The sequence below is a fragment of the Pogoniulus pusillus genome, chromosome 24 (genome assembly GCF_015220805.1).
Source record: "Pogoniulus pusillus isolate bPogPus1 chromosome 24, bPogPus1.pri, whole genome shotgun sequence".
Lineage (NCBI taxonomy): Eukaryota > Metazoa > Chordata > Aves > Piciformes > Lybiidae > Pogoniulus > Pogoniulus pusillus.
Window position 1 is genome coordinate 15,763,664 of NC_087287.1, and position 21,307 is coordinate 15,784,970.

The 21,307-nt window shown below is 39.7% G+C and overlaps 1 protein-coding gene across 1 annotated transcript in view; it reads right to left on the reverse strand.

The window, feature by feature from the left end:
- The window catches only part of PPFIBP2 (PPFIA binding protein 2), a 74,896-nt gene that overhangs the window by 4,494 nt on the left and 49,095 nt on the right, over nt 1-21,307 (reverse strand). Inside the window, exons 6-25 of the mRNA XM_064163795.1 lie at nt 19,221-19,313; nt 16,773-16,881; nt 15,322-15,354; nt 13,577-13,638; nt 12,823-12,898; nt 11,294-11,391; nt 11,047-11,111; nt 10,756-10,824; nt 10,376-10,436; nt 8,560-8,601; nt 7,114-7,258; nt 5,860-5,892; nt 5,172-5,310; nt 4,468-4,596; nt 3,762-3,912; nt 3,482-3,593; nt 2,958-3,046; nt 1,994-2,116; nt 1,211-1,336; nt 320-508 (exon numbers count right to left, since the gene is read on the reverse strand). Of these exons, the coding sequence (XP_064019865.1) occupies nt 320-508; nt 1,211-1,336; nt 1,994-2,116; nt 2,958-3,046; nt 3,482-3,593; nt 3,762-3,912; nt 4,468-4,596; nt 5,172-5,310; nt 5,860-5,892; nt 7,114-7,258; nt 8,560-8,601; nt 10,376-10,436; nt 10,756-10,824; nt 11,047-11,111; nt 11,294-11,391; nt 12,823-12,898; nt 13,577-13,638; nt 15,322-15,354; nt 16,773-16,881; nt 19,221-19,313 (1,944 nt within the window). The remainder of the gene's footprint in view (nt 1-319; nt 509-1,210; nt 1,337-1,993; nt 2,117-2,957; nt 3,047-3,481; nt 3,594-3,761; nt 3,913-4,467; nt 4,597-5,171; nt 5,311-5,859; nt 5,893-7,113; nt 7,259-8,559; nt 8,602-10,375; nt 10,437-10,755; nt 10,825-11,046; nt 11,112-11,293; nt 11,392-12,822; nt 12,899-13,576; nt 13,639-15,321; nt 15,355-16,772; nt 16,882-19,220; nt 19,314-21,307) is intronic.

Below are 21,307 nucleotides of genomic sequence, written 5' to 3' on the forward strand. Positions count from 1 at the left end.
CTAAACATGTGAAATCCTCTCCTTTTGGCTTTACTGCTGTAATTTAGTTCAGAAGGACTAGAGTAATGTAATTGTTTTTAAACTGTGAGTTACAGTTGATGTTAAATACATTTAGATAGTGTTTTCTCTGAGGAAAAGACATGCTTATTTCAGAAGTGATGTAAACAGATAAAACTAGATCCTTTTGTGTCTGGAATTAAGGAGAATGTAACAGTTCTAGAACTAACCTCTCCCTGCACACATTCATCAATTTCTTTATAAGACAGGGGCGAGGAAGAGTAAAGCTCGGAAATGCTTCCTGTTTGAAAGCAGTACCTACCCGAACTTTGGCAGTGGTGGTCAGAGGTGTGTATGCTGATGACTCTGTTATTTCTCTTCTTTCTTTTTGTGCCTCTGGTCCTATCAACACGTTAAAATTGGTTGTTAGGTGGCGTCGCAGCAGGGTCTTCTGGGGTGGAATATTCAGCAGCATTGCCAAGGTGTCTCCATTGAAGCGAGGTTCAAGAATCTGTTGGAAAATGACAGGATATTTGTTTTCTGTAGGGGTAAATACTTGCAGTAGCAAACAGTTGCAGTGCTGGCCAGAGGCATTTCTCATTCTAAGCTGCCTGCCTCCATGACACATTCTACAACTCAAGCATGATGTGATACTTGCTGGAGTTTGAACAGGAAATGCATGGAAGTAGGTAGTAAGAGATGCAAAGCATGGTCAGGCAAATACATGTTTGTATCTGTCAGGACTTGTATTTTTGGATTGAACACCTTTGTTTTCAGATTTTTCTGCTCTACTCAGTATGAAGTTAATCTTAGAAAAACCTGTGCTATGTCATTTGTTGCAAAAACTCCACAGCTTAGAAGCATGGTGTTTCAGAACACTGGCTCTACTAAGCTGCAAATAGTTCTCATGTTTTGAGTTGAAAAAACAGCATTCCTGATCACTGGTGACAATTGCCATGAGTCACTCTGGCTAAGAATTCTGTTGAAACCACTCAAAAGAAGCACACAGTGATGCCTTAGGAAAAATAATTTCCCCACAGTAGTCTGGGTTGGGGGTTTTTGTTTAGTGCTGGTAACCACTCATGCATAGCTCAGATTTGATTATAAAGAAGTCTTAGCTGGTTTAGTTTTTCCTTTGTGAAACTAAGATACAGGAGTTGTACTACATTCTGACAATGTTTAGTAGGTATGTAGTAAAATGTGCAGTTCTTACAATCAGGCCTCCGTGTACTCCGCTTCCTCGAAGGTTTGGTGCATACTCTGCCAGATCAACTGACCTGAGCCATTCCATCACTCTGTGGTTGGACCACTGAACTACTTCAGAAGGTGACACACTATTCTGTTGAAATAAGCAGAAAAGATGATCCTGTAGCCTGCGTTGTTCATAATGTGCCCTCAGTTGCCATAAAAGCAGCATTCCTCTCTGTCTTCAAAGAGCAGTAGTTGTTCCCTGGTTCCATGACACTTGTTTCTCTTGAAAGCCTCCTTCAGCCATCCCCTGAGAAGATGGCAGGTACAGATAGTCTAGTACAGGTGAAATGCCATATATTGCATTGAGTGGTAGAGCAGTAGGGATTGCAGGGTGTACAAAAGGCTACGCTGAGAACAGTGTTATTGTCAGCCTTTTAAGAAATTAAGCTGTGGTTACCAGAGAAGGGAAAAACCTGAACAGTCTTTGAGAGTTAAAAATTAGGCAAAGAAAAAGCATTCAAAATTATTCTCTCAGAAGTTGAATTAATTTCTTGAAGCAAATAATTTCTAAAGGGAAGTGCATGAGATATTAATTCAATGGCTTAACTGCCTCAAAACCGGAGAGATGTTTATTATTACCGCTGAGTACACATCACCTTCCAGAGCTGGAAAGCTAAACGGCTGCTTTAGAGCCATTCCCTAGTAGCAGTGATTCTGTTCTATCATTGCATACTGCTAACTCGCTATACCCTTTGGTTGCATCATGTAATTAGTGCTCATTTAGTCTATTTAAACATTCTTTTACCTCCTCAACTGGTCTCCTGCGTAGGCAGTGGGGGTTAAAACCGTTGACATGCAGCACATGAATGGCACATTTAATACTGAGATGATGCAGCTGGCTGGTGACTTTCAGGAAGAGCAGGTCATTCTGGAAGAGAGCACAGAGTACTTCCAAAACAGGCATTCTCCTCAAGAAGATAGTTATTAAGCTTGTTACGCAGCTCCATAGGAACCACAGTAACTAAAGCTTAGGTAGAGGTTTTTAGGGTGTGCTACTCGTTGGTTGATGGGTTTTAAAATACTGCATCATAGCAAAGCCCAGAAAAAAAAAAAAAGAGAGCTTGTAGCACATTTATTAAATCCAGGTTCATCGATAGTTTAAAATAGTTAGGATCTTAGACACAAGCAGTCTGTGAGTAGCATGACTGCAGCTAGCAACACCCACCTCACCATGGGATCATGGACACCATGCTTTTGTAACAAAAGCTCCCCAAGCAGCACAGACCAGGCTGTACCTTTGATAACAGCTAAATTAGACTTTATAGCACAGTTAAACACAAATACTGAGTTTCCCTGCCCAGGGATAATGAAGAAAACAGTGGCTCCATATAGTGCAAGTTTTGCCGCTACCGTAGTCAGAGCTGGACACGGCCCTGGAATTCCTGCTTATCTTTAGTTCACTGGATACTGCTGCTAGCTTGGGGTGGATAACAACACGCTGCAGCAGCATGTACAGTTTCACCTTTAACCATGATGTGCGACAAGATACTGAAAGACTGTAGAAGTTAGCTATAAGACACCCTATGATTTGCTTTATGAACCTTAGGAACAGTAGTACTGTACTAGACAACACAACTGAATTGCTACTGCTGCTGTTTCTGTCTTGCAGAAAATTCTTTTAACCATTCACCTTCACAGGAAAACTGTAAAACTCTGTGCTCATTCTGAAGTTAATTGAGTTAATCTGAGGGAAAAGGCTTTTAACTTACCACAGTTAGGTACTGTAGCATTCTTCCATCAACTCTGGATTCATGAAACTGGTCTTTGTACTGAGGCAAACCAATGTCATCAAGCCACCCTGCAGATAAAAGAACATGGTGTACGCACCTCCAACCAGATTGAAGCATCCACCTTTCCAAAGGGGAGCCTGTTACCTGAAGCCTCAAACCACTTCCTACCAAACAGCTTTGTCCATACTACCCCTGTGATAACTTCACCTGCAATGTGTGACTGAGCACATACCTTTTGTAGCATAACAGCTCTTACTAGACTGAGCCTCCCCAGCATTCACTTCCCCGCAATCCAAATGACAGAGTTCCTCGTGGAAGATCCTACTGTACAACTGTAGATTTGGGGGTCAAAAATGCCACAAAAATCCTCATTCTCCTGGCCTGAAATGTAGTGTTCTTAACAAGTGCTTGGTAACTACTTTGTGTAACATATCCAAGCAGTCTGTCTATGGCAGTGGGGGAAATTCCTTTCCAAACAATTCCATGACGGCTGAAACACTTACGTGTCACCCAGATATGATCAAGTTGTGCAGACTTCTCATCTTGTTTTGTGTTTATTGATTTAATGGCCAAAACTAATTTCTTCCTGTGCAGTGGATGCTTTATTCCCATTTCCTGCAACAACAACGGTTAACAAGTAGTTTGCCTTGTCTCTGGTTCACTGCTTCTCTCTAGGTGCCTATAAAAATGAGGTCTACACATTTCAGAAAAGCAGCAGTGTGAACTGTTTGAAGGGATCTGGTTGTACAGAACCAGCACATGGAAACAGTTCCAGGTGCTTACCTTCTCCATGTCCTGAGGGGTGGCAGTTAACAGCGTGTGGCCCGAAGTCACCCACTGCCGTGCAAATATGACGTACTGCCCGAGACCAAAGTCCTCAAGCCAATTACAGACTCTTTCAGTGCTCCACTGAGCAAAGGGAGCATTGTAGTCACTGCAAAAGTACAGAAAAGGTTTCAAACATTTGAAATAATTGTGGTTATTATCAGCATGCTCATCATGTGCCTGTACATTGCTGTGCTTTGCTCTGTGCAAAAGCAAGAGCCAAGAGCCAGTCTCAGAGGGTATGCTGTCGTGCTGCTGTCCTGTTGCTCTGGCTGCCTGCTCTCAACGTCTGAACAGTCAAGGGGCATGGGGGTTGAACAAGAATTTCCCATTTTTTTTGTTGGAGGAAAAAAGGAATTGAAAATTTTTCATGACTCCCCAGATACTCCCACAGGAGATGATGTTGAGTTTCCTTGTGCTTTAAACAAGGTAAAACTTTTGACACTCCCAACGAACAGTTGGTGCTGCAACCTGCAGCTGCAGGAGTGCAGCCAAGGGAGAGACTCTGACACATTTTCTGCCTGAGACATTCCTTCCAGCAGCAGTGGAATTCCATGTGCAGTGAAGTACATTGGGAAAGATGCATTTCCCATGAGGAGGGTTTGGCCATTCAGCACCCTGAACACACAAAACGTGCTGTGCAAAGTAAAGGAGGAACCCTTACCTTTTCTGGCCTTTAGTTTCCTTTGATCTGGATAACCGAGGTCCAGCTGTTGCTCGGAGACCACCTCTTCGAAACTCTGCCAAGCCCAGATCATCTGCAGGGAAGTTACCTGACTGTGTTCTTCTTATTCTTTCAAGACAAGAATACCATAGCAGTACTATTAGCTTGTGACAGAGTTTATTTCTCATATGACAGCCAGAAAATGCATTCAACTTCCTCTAAACCACAAGCAGCTAATTCAAGTGGTAGCTGAAACTCCTGGCAAACGCTGTCTAGATCTGAGGAAAGAAGAACTCTGCAGAGCAGCTATAAACCCCTCAATCCAATGAATAATCCACACTGGACGCCAGAATTACTTGAACCAGATAATGTGAACACAGTATGATTTTTTTTTTCTATTTTATTTTACCTGATGCCCTCTTGTAAAGAATAAGCTATCATATAATTTTTCATAGCTAATGAAACTGGCATTCTAAATTCTTGGCATTAAGATGAGAACAGTGTGTCTTATTTATTCTGACTATCACCCATTTTTCTACACCCATGTGTAGATAAAGACACACCCACACAATCCCAGAGCTGCTTTCTCTCCCTTTCTTGAGCTTTACACAACTCCTAGTGGAGGTGAGTGTGGCTTTTGCCAAGAACCAGGTTCATTCTCAGCCAGTGTTTTGACAGTCAGTATAAAAAAAAAAAGACCTTACCTTCCCCAGATTTTCTTGATCCCTTTTGGGCTCTTTCTGTTTTCTGGAGACAGTGGAGACTGTGGACCTGAATCCGTTCCCAGAGAAAGAGGTGAAAGGTCATCAGAGACTGCTGTACCATCCATGTTCTCTGTTTCTCCTGGGTGAAGAGAGTCACGTTTTACACTAATTAGTAACCAGGTGGTTATCTGGGAAAAGAATGGTTAGATGCAGAACATAGAAAAAGTGAAGGTGTATACAAAAACTGTTCTTGTGTTTAAGAAAACTCACATGCTTAGGTGAAAAAAGTAGTAGCTGTGCATGTGACACTTAAGACATTGGGTAAAAGAGCACTGTTACTTTCTTAGTCTGTACTTAAGTAACTAAATTTCAGGTCTTCAGACAAAAGCAGATTCCTCAGACTTTTGCCTTTCCTGTTCCTAATCCTGTAACTCCTCCAAAGTAGCTGGGACTTTATTCTGTTGAGTTCAGTGAAAAGGGAATGACATCAGGAATAGGTATCAGAAAAAAATACCATTCAAATGTGGTACAGCAGCAGTTGTTACCTCCTTTCAGTGCTGCTCTTAAGGAATTCGATCTGGATGGCCTACTTCATGTTAGTATTTCACAGAGAAAGGGAGGGAAAAAGGAGAGGAAAAAGTTTGCAGCAAACGTAATGTTGAAGTTGCATCTTGTTTGGATACAGTACCTAGCACTGGTGCACTGACACTCCTGATGCGATCTTCAGTCATCCCAAGAAGCAGAAAGCCAGATGAAGAAGCAAAGAAGATACAAAACACCAGCAAAATAAAGTTACAGAAGAGCAAAGAAGTAAGCTAAGCATTAAGAGCAGAAACAAAAAGAGAAGAAGCAGTTACGCTTGACATGGAAGTGAACATGAATTGGTGTGTACAGACCCCATGAATTCCGCAGAGGTCATCTTCAACAGATAGGGGTGAGCATTTATCTGTTGAGGAGCTTTTAACACATTAAGCACACACTACAGAGCTCCACAAAGCCTACAGACTATGTGAGGTTACATCAACTCCCTTCGAAATACAGGAGTGGGGCTGTAACGAGTTGACTGCACATGCAAGAAACAAATGAACTCGCATTAAAAATCTGCTAATTCTGTGTATTCACGAGGGAGGCATTTTCTTACTCATCCTTGGGTAATCCTGCAGTTAAAGGTATAACTACAGGACTCATGCAGTGCCTGCACTGTTGCAAACACAGAAAAACTTAAGAGTCCTGAAAAACCTGCCACCTGTTGAAATCTTGAAGACACAGACACCCTGTACCATGGGTCCTTAAAATAAATAACCCCCCACCAAACACGACAAACTCGATCAAACAAACCCTCCCCAGAGTTTTTGAAGTGTAGGAACAGAAGTCACAAGGGATGCTCTGAGGGCTGAGCTGTTCAGTCCTTGGCAAGCACTTGCTTCTGTGCCTCATTGTAGTATTTCTGTCATCCTTAAGATGTCATTGAGAAGAAATGAGTACAGGCTTCCACACCTGGCTATGTTTGTAGAATTACAACACACCAGGATTTTCAAAATCCACTGACAGGCAGGTTAGTTTTTCACTTTTGGGCCCCACAAGCTACAGTGACCTACAGCTCTGATAATGTATTTGCATCTCTGAAAGTTCCACTTTTTAATTACAGATTTCTTGACTTTCAGAATGCTCTCCTCACAATTTCCAAAACAATGCCTCTTCATTACTGTCATCAATTATGTCAGCAAATTGTATGACCAACTGCAACAGAAAACCATGCTCTGATTTAACCAGCCTTCACTTTTCAGTGAGCTCAAGGGGGCTATTTTTGTTACACTTAAAAACCAGAACTCTCCCTGACTGAATCAAATTAGGCATAGCAGATTATATACCCTACTATGTCCCAGCCCCTCAAACAGTTTGCCTTTTCCCCCTCCCACACAATGCTCCCAGAGACACATACTTAGGCTCAGGATGCTGTTGTCCTCACTGTCCTTCGTGCAGCACCCATCTGTTGAATTATGGCTTCCCTGCTCTCCATTCTGTAAGGGTCGAGATAGCTTTCCAGGCAAAGTTTGATACCTGCCACCTTTCACAAGTGGCTTGCTCTGCTTTTTTAAAGAGAGAGAAGTAAGTAAGTACAAAATCCAGTAATTCATAGCATTTGCAATCCAGTACTCAATATTTGAAACATTGAGGAAAAAATAGTTGAAGCTTGTGCTCAGAATGGCACCAATCCTCTGCATTTTAGAGCTAATCCAAATGGTTGCTGACTACAATTTTTGTCCACCAGAGACAGTGTCTAGGTTATACTTGCTTTCAGCTCTGGCACACTTGCACAGTGTCACTTAGGTCATTGAGTTTACTTGTAATGGGGAGACTGTCTGCCAGCAAAAGAGTTCACAAAAGGTGCTCCTTGAAGTTTCAGTATATCACTCTGGAAGGCAGCTGGCACGTAGGCTTTGCTAAAATTACAATCTCTCTTCATTTTCTTTGCCTAACTTTTTTCAGTGATCAGCTACTTGCAGATCTTGCTCCCTCACAAGGGTAGATAAGCACCTGCACACAGATCTGAGAGTTTTTAGCCTAAGAAGGTACTTCTCCAGCTAGAGGATGTATTTCACAGCATTACTTGTCTACATTTTTGGAGATGGCATGTTGAGACTTCTTCAATACCAAATACAAATGAAAAGCAGCAGCAGCAGCCATCACTGTGGGCAAAACATAAATCTCACAACTGTCAAAACTACAGACACATAGAGAGGCAAGGGACCTGCAACTGCAGTTGGCATTAGTGTAAGCAGTGCACATGCAGTGTGTTTTGGAAGAAGCTCATACTGGTAAATGTTTCACTAATGAGAAAGGAAGTTATGTAGGAAAATTTTGTACTGAAAACATGCAAAGCATATTTAGTATACAAAACCACATAGCAAGGCCCTGTGTAGTGACCTCATTCTAACAGTATTATTTCAAATAATTATCCATGACAGGATGATACATTAAATATTTAATTAGATAACAACTGCTTTATCTTATTTCAAGTCTTGGAGGGATCTCTGTGGCACTGTAACTGCAGTCCAGTTTCCTCAGCTCAAACCCTGCTCCTGTTTTAGTAACTGCCGGAGTACATCCTGACTCATACCAAAAATGATGAGAAATTGCTTATTACATTAGCACTGTATTTTCTGAAACTGACTCATGGCAGCTTCTAGCATCACATAAAAGCTTTTAAATTGAAAAAAAAAAAAAAAAAGAGAGCATACTTCCCTTTTAAACCCTTACTGCTGTTCACAGAGCCTGTCAGCATTGGAACTGTGCAAACATTTTTAAAGGAAATGAATACAAACCAAAAACACCATCACAGCAGGTCACAAGAGATAAATGTTAAGAGAGTTGACAGTTAATATACCTCTTGTTCTACAACAGGCTGCACTGGCTTCCCGTCTGCACACTATGGAGTTGCAGGAGGGGTAATTTCAGTGTTTATGGAAAAAAGCAACAGACAAATGTTAGTATTAACACACACAGAACATTGACTCCAGTCTTATTCCTACAGTGATGCTACCTACTGCATTGACAGTGCATTACAGGGTCTGTCACATCTACATCTCATTTCAATCAAGTATTTCATACTAAATGTGTTTGTTCAAGTCTACAAAATGTGGGCCCCGTTGGTGTTCTGTTGTGATCAAAGGAATTTTTCTATTTTCATACTTCTGGGTGGTCCCTTTTAGTCTTTAAGCTGGGAACACAGAATGGTAGGGAGTTGGAAGGGACCTCTGGAGGTCATCAAGTCCAACCCCCCTGCCAAAGCAGGATTACATAGGGCAGCTGTTTAACAAAACAGTATGAAGATGACTGGCATAAAAAAAATAACATGCACAATACTGTCTGTATCCAGCTGAAACCATGCAGAGCTCTGACAGAAATGACACAAGTCAAAATACCAGCAGAGTTGGGTCAAAGACACCAGTGTGTTTTACTGGTATTATTGCTGGGCATAACTGGAACTCCGGTTTTGTGCAAAGTAAACCATGCCCTTAGCACAGGCTCTCTTGGACTTAACACAAGAAGTGAAGTCTGGTCATGCTGAGTCAGCAAACCAAGTTTTGTTTGCCTTAGGTTTGGTTGTAACTAATTCAAATTTAGCCACTCGCTGATATACAGAGGAAGGTCTTAGTTACTTCACAAAGAAGCCTTAAGCCTAAATAGGGCATACAGTTTAAATGCCTTGCTGGGCATGGGGGCTGGCTTGCTAAAATTCTCCCATATTTCTGGCAGCTTCTTGTTCTTCCAGAGACTGATTTAACAGATCAGATTTACAACCTAAATGTGTAGGTACAGCCTTATCAGATTACATCACAGAGACACATTAAGTTTGTGAATTTAGGACAGAAAAATAGCTTGAAGTTATGAAAAGAAAACAGACCTACATGGAATTAAACTTAGTTCTGAACTGACTTGTCACATGTGTGAGCACAAGCAAATGAGTGCCACACAAATGTCAAACATTCTGTGTGGTCACTGCTGTCATCATCAGAGATGTACCAAAAAATTAAGAAAATGTGAAGCAGTGGAACAATCATATTACTAAGTACCTTAAATGGCAGCCCTGGGGGTGGGTAGTCTAGTATCAAGTCTAATTTGAGAACTGAAAATGCCAATAACAGCCTCACAATCACAACTACAGAAACATTTCCGTGTAAGTAATGACAAAACAAGCCTTTGGACCATAATATAACAAGACTGTAAAGTGGGAAGACTCTTTTCTAGAATGAAGTTAAATCTTTGAGTTAGTAACAGTGCTCCTGCTGCTTAGACTCAGGCAGCACCACTACCATCCTCAGGAATGCCATTTACAGCAGAAGTCAAAGTTAGGGGACAACACTCATATTATTTACATGCAAGCACTCAAAGAATCCTACGTGGAAATACTCAGTCCACATTATTTACCTTCAAGGTTTTCAGCCTTAATATCTTCAGTGATTTGGGAGTTAGAATTCTTTTTAACTGCTTACCTACTAACCAAGTAAAACTGCAGTTTGACAAAATGACTCCTCATTAACATTGTTTGCTCTATTGGATATTTTTCTTTCAAGTGAAAAGCTGAATTTGGGATGTGTACCTATGGGTGTCAACTAGCCTCTTTAGTCTAAGCTTGGTAATGGGGTGAAAAAAGAACCTGTATGTTTGACAGCAGAAATTTGGATTACAAATAAACCAACCTTTTCCAGGGATTCACTTTGCAAGTCTTCTAAACTGTTTGACTTCTTTTTCTGTGGAATCCTTAAAATAATAGCAGACAAAAAGCAACAGTTAATACAACATTAGTATGCTTATATATGGCACACATGTCAGAGAATTGGGAACTGCAAGAGGTGATGAAACAGCACAAGACTTCTTTTGATCAACAATGCAAGGCAAACAGTGCAGAATGTGCAGTTTTAAACTTCATATCTATAGATGACTTTTTAGAAGCTCTTAACAATCAATTCTCTGAACAGTGCACAGCATTAAGGGATGTTAAAAAAGGGAAAAGGCAGAATTCCATTAAAAAAATCCTCACTGTGTATTAAACATCTCAGTTGAAGTTACTCATTCTTACCTGTTTACGACTTCTGAAGAATCTGCTCGTGCAGAGGTTACGTTAGTTGAGGATGCTGGAATTCCTCCACTTGAAATAAGAACAAAATGGACTGATTTAAGTATGTAAAAGTGCTAATTTGTTCCTGTAATTAAAAACTTAGCCACTAAGTATTGCAAACTGCCATGGCAAACTGCTTTCACAACGACCCAAAGTTCTTGCGAAGCCAAGAACAAGACAAGACCCTAACAGTTTAAATAATCCAGATTTAGGACAATCCACCAAAAAAACCCCAAGAAACAAAGGTCTTGCCTGATTTCTGTAGCTTTGTGTGGCACTGGAGAGAGTGCAGCTGGTGACAGTTCTCCTGAAGAGGCCTATGTAAAAGTAAAAGTTTCAAGTCTGTAACTCCAGTGCTTAGTTCCGAATCTATTGGGTCCACATCAAATAGTACAAAAATTCAGCCAGGGTCAAACCCTCATCTTAGCTACCACAAACAAATAACAAGAAGTCACATACACAGCAGAGCTTGCTCTTAAAAACTGTCTTTACTAAGTACCTCTGTCTTAAATACTTCTCCTTGAGGATTATTCAAAAAATTCCACTTCCTCACAGTTGTCTCAAGTTCCTCTTCACTGCCACCAGAGATAGAAGAGCCTGCAAGCAATGGAGAGCAGAAGTAGAACGGGAGAGAAACAGGCCAAAAAAAAAAAACCCAACAACATTTAAGACCTCCTCAGACACTCTAAGTACTTCAGTCTCTAAACTCCCCTTCAGTCTTTATTTGACACACATAGTTACCAGCCCCTCTGCTCCCTACTCCTTTGGGCCCCGATTACAAGCAAGCTTATTTATACAAGAGCAACAAATGTATCACTTCTAGTTATATGCTGTGCCCTGCTCCTAGTAACTGAGCTGATTACTGGGCAGTTTCTGAACCACTCTAAATCACAGTTTGATATTCTGAGGCAAGTTCAAGTTGGTAGCATTCTCTTACTCATAGCATAATGTGTATTTGACATCATCTCTGTCATAACACAGTGGCCCCACGCTCAGTTCAAGGCTTAAGAGATGGATTAATTTAAATCAAACAATGCAATTTCAATTTTGAATAATAGATTCTTGCAGAGGGTATAATGAAATTTAATAAGAATACTGCCAACTCATGCCTTCAGCTAAAATGAATGAACTTTCCTATTGACCTGGGGTTGACAGATTCTGTATCTGCACGAGTATCCTGCTGTTTGCTCCCTCTTTTTTGCTCTACTTCCTTTTAGTCTGTTTTCTACAACTCATGTACAACTGAGAAGATGGCAAAAAAGCAGCAGCAAAAAGGAAGTATGACAGTTTGGGCATGAAGGACAGCTCTCATAGGCCTGAACCATGGAAAAGACTTAAGAGGTGTCCTATCAGTGAGGAGGGAAAGGGCTGCATGAAGCAACTAATAACCCTTGGCCCCAGCTTCCTATCTGTCCAATACTACAGAAGCATATGAGCTCTGCAACCAAAGTTGTGCTCCGCTGCAGTACATAACAAAGTGTTTTCAGGAGAGCAGTTGCTGACTTCAGATTGCCTTGGCACAAAAGGAAGTAAACTGCAGTACTTCAAACCCAGCTGATGAGCAGTTCATACACCAGTCATCTCATCAGTCATATTTCCTTACCAATCAAAATCCTTAATGACCTCATCTAAAACAATATACAGCACCAAAAATAGGCTCCAAGGGGGGATTACTATTAACTGACACAGAACAAATTTTAGGCTTTGACTTAGATGAGCATAAGATTCAGTTACAGAAGCCTTGCTGAATAGTAATATAACTGAACCTCCAGGCAGATTGGGCATTTTCTTTGTACTTCCTGCAGCACAGGAAATAAAAGGGAAATCTCCAAAGACTGCAGGTGGCAGCACACAAGCCTGTTCAACACACGATGTGGTTCTCTTATATGCAAGCGTAGTCTCCAACATGATACAAATACATACACATTAAAATTTATAGTAGTATATACAAGGAAAACAAGTAACAGGTTTAGTGCATGCAGTTTTAAAAAGACCTGATAGCAGAAAACTATTCACAAGCCACTTTACCATGAGCTGCAGTCATGATCTCTTTGACCCTCCTGTACTGGCTAAGCAGTAGCGTCAACTCCTCTATTCGACGGTCCTGTGAAAAGCATTCAATAAAACTGCATTTAAAACCCTCCTTTATAACAGCAGAAATGTTGTTTTACACATTCATTTCTGTGCTTGTGGCCTGCTTTTCCAGAAAGCAGGAGCAAGTCTCCATGTGCCACATAAGGAATGTTTCTTGGCTTTTGCTTGCCACTGTACATAATATTTACCGAATGGTGTGCAGTTAGGAATATAAGGAAAAGAAAGAAGTTTGAATTTCCTGCTGAATTTACAGCAACAAAATCAGCTTTCAATTCTAAGAGCCAAGGCAGCATTCTGGAGTTGAACCACAGCTGCCTGAAGTAGACAGTGTTTGCTTTTTTGCTAGTATCATACCTGTAATCAAAGAGTAAATTGTGTTTATGTTTTGTATAGTTTAACAATCTAGTCGTGATCCTTAATCCTCCCTTGAGGGATTTGTTTTGCATTCCAACATCTACACTTCAGTTTTAAACACACCTTTTTGAACCTAGGCAATCAAATCTCTACAGAGCCAAAGTCAAGTCTCACCAGTGTCTGATGCATTATAGACTGCACTATTTCCCCTATACCTAACTCTTTTCCTATTATACAGTAATAGGAAACACTACACTTAGAAAGCAGATTCAGAGCATTTCAGAGCCTCAAAGCCACCATTTAATTCTTACCTAGAACAAGGACTATTGCTTACCTTTTCTTCATTTGCAGCCAGTAACGATTCCATTCCTATCTTCAGCCGCTGAACTTCTTGATCTAAAACATGGTTTTAAAATGTAAGGTACCTACTCTGGCTATTTAGTGTATACAATACATGGTTTGTGATAGCATCCTTATGTTCTTATGAGTAACCAAAAGCATGTCAGTTTATGAAACTACTTAGAGCGTTTCAAAAGCTGAGCTATTGAAAGCATTGCACAACACAGACATGCTGGTTCTCCTTATGAAAGGCTATGAGATACTATTTTATACTCTCAAAGTCAAGTAATGAAGGAACAAAGAAACACTGAAGATGATTTTGCAAAGGATTAAAAGTGTGTCTGCTGCTATATATAACTGAAGTGAAAATTCATTACACTGCATCCGAGAAAGACATTTCCTAGTTTACTGGAAGTAGCTCAAGGACATTCCTGAAACTTGGAAATGAAAACCAACAAAAACTAATTCTATACCAGGAGAATTTGTCACTTTTGTTTCTCTTAATTTCAATATGAACAACCAAGTTCAAATCTACACCAAGAGCTAATATGAAAATGCCTCACATGCAATTTGGTGCTGCAAGATAGAAGTTGTTCAATTGTTACAGTCAAATCAATTCAACTACACTCTGAAATTTTAAGAGGTTCTTAGCCACATCATCCTAACTTTACTGAACCAAATCTTTAATTCCTTTTCTGTGTGCTATTCCTAGCAAGTTCCCAGTACCAACCCATACTAAATCAAGTGTAGATGATGGAGGCAAACAGTTTTTTATGTGTCATAGCTGCCACTTCAGGAATTCACACTGTAACATTTGAACAGACCCACTTGTTTCACAAAAAGACTATGAAAAACAGATGTGGCAGGCATGAAAGTGAGAGAAGAAAATCAACACTGCTAAAGAGCATTTCTAAAAGATAGATGTGCTACCATTAGTTATTGAACATACAATATCATAGCTAAACTACTTGCAAAAATGGCAGTTAGTGATGCTGAAAAATACACACCTGCTAACGATCAAGTTTTAAAACACATAAATGAACCTTGCACACATTTATCTTGCAAAAGAAGACACTTAGTAACACAAGGCATGCACAGATACAGCCATATCAAAACTGAAGCCAGCAAGCAGTTGGCAAGCAATTGGAAGATACTTCTTTTTTAAATGCCATTAAAAATCACAGTCCTGTTATTTTTGTAAGCAATAGACTTCAAAAAGATCTGGTGTCGAGGTATTTTAAGCACATTAAAGCAAACTTTACTTAGAATATTCATAACAACATTGAGTATGGAAATGAGATTACACAGGTGTTTTTTTTTTTAACCAAAGCAGTAAATTAACCAAAAAAACACCCAACTCCAATAATCAACAAGGGCCAGATCCTTCCCCTCCAAAGGAGGAGGCCTTCAATCAAAGCCACCTTTCAGATATTACATGGAGTTTATATATGTATGAATAGAAAGAGGTAAAGTTTTGGCTTTCTCAACCTTGACAGAATCCCTTTGAAGTCCAACTATCTGATTTGTGAAGCTCTGATTTTTTTCCTGAAGTGAGATCTTTCTAAACAGGGCAAGTAGCTGTCTGCTCGCTGCAAGCAATTAAAGCAGTGTCTCATGTATATTACAATTAGACAGCCAAATCTAAACAAACATTGAATTATTACTGCAGAATGCATCCGAGTTATAATTTGTGTAAAAAGGAACAGTGAGATAAAGCCAAAAGTTAATTACAAAGCTTACGTTTTTCTTTTAGCCTTCTCCTATAAACTTCCTCTACGATGGTAAATGGCGAGAGTCAAATCAGGTATGCAGAAAAAGCACATATTAGATAAGTTTTGCAATTCAATTAGAATATGCATTCTAGCATACCACAAGTACATTGACATTATTTTCCAACTTTATCTGAGAAGACCACCACTATTATTTTTCAGAAGTATTATCACTGCTGCATGCTGTTTCCATCCAAATATTGTCTAAGTGGCTTCCATAAATGTAGCCCAAAGAATCTGTAGAGGGTTTGGCTCTTTTCCTGCTGGGATCGAGTCCAGTCTCACCTATCTTCTCACCCTAATCAACTACCAGAAGCTGAAAGCTGCTGATCTCTTCATTTATTGTTATAACACTACCTTTCCTCTGAAGTATCATAAATTATTTGGAACCTCACAAGAATACAAAATTCAATTAGTAGAAGAGTTCCTTTACAAAACACTGCTGTTAGACAAACTCATTTTCTAGTTAGAACATGCAGTTCTCTACATGCACAAGCTCTGCAGCTGAGTGAAATCAGTACCAAGTATATGTTAAGTCACCTTTTTGCAATAAACAACAGTCAAAACACAGTCTTCCACAAAAGGCACATGAGCATTAATTCCTGTAAAAAGACTCTTGGTGAGCCCTAAGAAGGAGGTAGCACAGCACCTGAAATGTCACACCTGAAGAAGGGCCCTCATTGGAAGCATTAGTTAACACCCACCCAAGAAATTAGTGAAGCTAAGCTGATGCACTGCAATAAACCATGGGCAAATGTTGCCTGTCTGGACAAGTGAAGAAAAGAGTCGCTAATACCATACTGCTCACAGCCCAGAGGTTGGCAGATGCCCCAAGGAGCCAATATTTCAGGAAGCTGTGGCATGGCTGTTTGAGACCAAAAGCTAAACAAAATGGTCTATTTGCCATTGACCTGTAGTGAAAGTGCAGATTTCAACTAGAAACCTGCTATCTCATGGAATGAGAGGCAGCCCAGCCTGAAAGAGACTTTGAAAGACCATCCAGGCCAACCTTTCGCAGGACAGGGAGTCTAAGTGAGATACAGGCCTGAAGAAAGCAAAGATGTGAATCAGTGACTATAGTTTACAATGTTTGGATAGGTTTTTCTATCTTAATGAATTGAAAAAAAATTGAATATATAAGTAAAAAATACATTCTCACTGAACAACAATGACTCAAATGATAGAGTTTAAAAAGTTTTTGTGCTTTTGGGACATGTTCACCATTTTTGCTGCCTCTAGACTGGGATAGAATTTCACACACTAAAGGACACTTTTACTATCAGAAGACAAAGTAAATTTGCACCATATTCCCTTCCCAAATAAATTCTGAGTCTATTCTTGCATCTCCTTGTATTGCTTTGAAATACTGAGCCAAGTGAAGTTAAAATAGGGGCTTGGATTTGAAATTTTATTTCCTCTTACCTCTTTCTGCCACTTCAGTGTGGGATGAGGTCCTAGATAGCTGACTCTGTAAGCGTTCTATTTCTGCATCTTTGAGTGCTAATTGCTCTTGAAGCTGGGCTATCTCAGCCTGAAAGAGAGCACAGCCAATTCAGAATAACAGCACTGCTGATCCTCTGTCATTCCTTCCGATGAGCTGTAAGATTTGTAAGCATTAACATTTTGATTGGTGTCCTGTTCCAAATTCAGGACTTGTCATACACAAGAACTGTAGACATTTCATGGTGTTACTAGCCAGTTTCTTTTACAGAAACTCCCTTCTCCCAGTGCAGTTACATCTTAGGGAAGAGAGACTTACAGAAAGGTAAGCCCTCTCCTCAGCAGGATAACAGAATTGTACTTCCTCATATAGGTACTATAGCAAATAGATGAGAAGCAAAGAATGGCTTGGAAAACAACCATATATGTGAAACAAAATAGCAGTGGTTCATTCACACATACTGCAATCTGTGGGGCCACTGGACTAGGACAGAATATCACACGTTAAAGATTTCAGCAATACTGAGGGATGAAAATTCTGTGCTTGTCCAGTATGTAATACAGTGACTCATCTCTGTTTCCTATTTATGAGGAAAATCTGTCAAGAGCATACTTTAAGGCAGTAGTTTCATTAGGATTTTCCTCAGGAGCCTTAATCCTCCTGTGTATCAATACTCCACATTACCTCCAGCAAAAGCATACCAAACCTCCTGGCAGTTAGAGAAGAAGAAAATAGGAAAGAAAATAAACAAATCACTACATGTGGAAAGTTTATCAGCATAATAAAGCAGGAAAAAATGCAAAACACAAACCAGCATTATCCAAGTAGGGCAAAACATGGACCCTAATACACAAACTTATTTTCACCAGGAAGCAAGCAGCTGGATGGCAGTAATAGATCATGCTCTCTGCCTGCTATTCCACATGGAACAGAAGAATCCGCCTTGTTGCATCTCTGAAGGTCTTCTACACTTCCCAGTGACTAATATGCTTTTTATATCCAGCCATGGAAATATTCCAGTTTCTCATCTGAGAAGCTGTAGCAACAGGAAGACAAAGGCTGCAGACCTCTTAATACCAGACTTGGATTTGCCTTCCCTGGTCTGTTTTGTCTCAGAGCTCTATTAAATGCCTTCTTTAACATCTAATTTCTGCCACTTTTTAAATGATTCTTCTCTTTTCCCTCATTGTATTATTTTTTCTTTGTAGTCCCGCATCTTCTGTCACTCAATAGGTTTTACAATTTTTCTTCCCTATTTTCATTTTGCTCTTACATTTTCCATCATCTTTATCTGCCTTGGCAGCTGGCCACACACTGCTTGTGAAAATATTTTCCCAAAGACTGTTCATATCCACCACCAGAGAAAACATTTTCATGGATACAAGAGCTATTATTTTAATATGTAAAAAAAAAAGGACACTATAGCATTATTTTAATATTCAAGAAGTCTCAAAAGAAAGAAATGCTAATGCAAATAATAGCTGTCTGCCATTTCAAGATGAAGCCATCAAATATTAAAAAGAAAACTCAGTTGAATGATTGAAATGCTTTTCCAAGCTCCAACCACAGCTCAAAAAGTCACACGTCGGTATGAATAGGGATTACAGTTCTACACAAATGAAAGGATATGTGACTACAGCACAAAAGCATACATCAACAGGGAAAATTAGTAAGCTGCTTTTAAATTAGGGGGAAAAAAAGCTAAAAATTCAAACTACAACTCTTCAAGAATGCAAATGTTCAGTGAGAAAAATTAATGACTGAGGAAAGTGGTTAAACGTTTCAAGTGTCTGTTTCTCTACATTATGATCCAACAGCTTTCCAGGATTTAAGGTCAATAGAAGGGTAAGGCAGCCATACACTTTGATATATACATGAAATCAAACAGATGATCTGATAGAGGATTTGGGGCTTAACATCTATTAAAATAAATTCCATCCTAAGTGAACACCCAATCAACTTTGCATGTCCTTTCTCTTCAGTCTGGAATGCATATCCCACAGAGGCTTGTCACCATCATACACATGAAAGACAGCCTTCAAAGAGGCCTTTCCTCAGAACAAGTCTACTGTAGGGAAAAGTGCTTTGTTGTTTCATTTGTTTGGTTGTTTTTTGTTTTAAGTTTTGTTTGTTTGCTTGTTTTTATATTAAGAAAGAATTATCAAAAGGTAGAAGAGTGGAAACTACAAGAAGAAAGAATTATCAAAAGGCAGAAGAGTGGAAACTACAAGAAGGGAGGAAAAGGCACAATAGGAAGCCACAAAAACTTTAACCTAGAATAATTATTCCCAAGATGGTCAAAGAAACTTGATTTTATAGTAGATCCTGACACATGGCAATTGTAAGAAGAGTAAATATTGATGGGAGACAGAGTGCATCCTCCTCCAGCTGAAATATGTCTGCCCTTAGTAAATGCCAAACATGCTTACTTTAGTAGCTTTTAATTTCCACTCGTATTGATTTCTTTCATTTTCCAGTTCTTCCACTTTAATTTTGAGGTGTTTAAGTTCCTGCAGCAAACCCTGCAAAGAAAGAACAGCAGCTAAAAGTAACATTTCTGTGTTAGATAATTCTTTTTCCTTTAAATTCTGAATTGAAAGATCATGCACGAACCACACTGAACCACTGCATTAAAAACCATGACCTAGTCTAAGATGACAAAAAGCCTCCTGAAATGAGAGATAAGGAAAATGGACCCAAAAGCCACAACTGCAGTCTTGTTATAACAAGCTTTATGTTACTGGTTTACTTTGTTGTTTTGGTTTGTTGGGTTTTTGGTTGCTTTGGGTGTTTTTTAGGGGAGGGGGGCTGGAGGAAGAGGAAGGATAAGGATAGGTTGGGGTTTTTTGTTTGTTTGCTCTGGGGTTTTTGTTTTGCTTTGCTTTTCATCCACCTCAGAAAGAGCAAAAATGCAGTGCTATAAGATTACAAGCAGCTGTTGAAAGTGACAATCCTTTTTGTTTAAGCTACTTACCAGGAAACCTTGGGCTAAATACCTAGCAAGGCACAGGCATTTAATACCATACACATCCAATCAAATATGATTAAAACTACACACTTTGGGCAGTGATGTTTGCCACCACGCAAGCAGAGTTGATGCTGCCTGGAGCTGCACCCAAGTAGGGTTCCTAACATTCTCTGTTTAGTCATCAAATTTGTCTCTTATCTGTTCCTTCTCTCTTCCCTTGATAGAATTGTATCTTGCTCACTGTGAAGGACAGTACTATTAAATCCTTGATGGTGCTCTAGTGAGACCAAACTCCCTGACAATGCAAGCAGATTACTAACAAAACATGTTCTAGGGATCCAAATAACAACTCAAGGGATGTGGCAACTAAAGCAAACTGATGTAATAGGAAATGTTAAAATGGGTCTTTTCAGGGCTACCTGTATCATTCCAGCTTTAGCACATGTATTTTGTGCAGAGTAGTTTTGATATGTGACAGTTTCAATGAAATTCAACTAGGACCTGTAATGCAAATTTAAAAGTGGTTTACTGGTCACTGCTAAGGTCAGAGAAGAGAAGGGGGGGGTGGAAAAGAAGTGATGGATTTGATATTTTAGAGGTATAAGCAGATTATTTTAATTATGGCTCTTTTATTCACTTCAACATTATGGTTAGAAAAATAAAGGATACATTTCAGCTCATCTTACCTGAAACTGCCTTTTATACCTCTGTTAAGCTTTTAAAGTATCAGGAGTCACTAACCAGAGGACTGGTTAGGGTGCACCATCATGCACAGCTAGGGTGACATTACAGTGAAGAAAATAAGCAAACAACCAAACCATGCTAGCAAGCTGCACATCAAACAGACAAATGCCAACTAAAGGGAAAAATCCCAAAATAAAAAAAACCCCACACCAAACCAGCACTACAGACCACAGGTAAAAGGCAAATCATGAATAAAATCTGAAAGCAGTGCTTTGGCCTTCCAGATATCTCTGCATTAGCAGACAGACATCAACGGTGACTAAGTTTGTCCCAACAGTTGGAGGTGCAGTGGCTTGGGTGGGTTTTTTGGTTATTTTTCATGACCACCTCACTCTTTGCTAATGAAAGCCATGAAGATTAACATCAACAATTCTCAACATAGCTCTGGTTAGTGGAGTTTAGTTTCTGCAAGAGAACAGAACAGGCAATACACAGGCTTCTGCTAAGGTGTACTTCTCATACATCGCACTGAGAACAATTCTTCTGCTTTGGAGGCTCTACCACTGATCTCGGACTAGATTGCAGACCACTAGGTGTCAAGTCTGGTTTCCTATCTTGAGACTTTCTTTCTTGGATTCTACTATTAATTTCCAATTGCAGTCTACACATCTGCTCCTGTAGCTCACTGATCAGGTTCACTACTGACTGAAAACATAGAAAGAAAGAAAAAAAAGAAAAATGATGCAAAGAATCTGTGTTTACAGTTGCAGCACAAAGAAATACATGAAGCACATGAAAGGCAAACTGAAAAGAGACAGATGATGTGTTTCTCTTTTCACAAAGTATAGGTGAGTGGGCATGCAT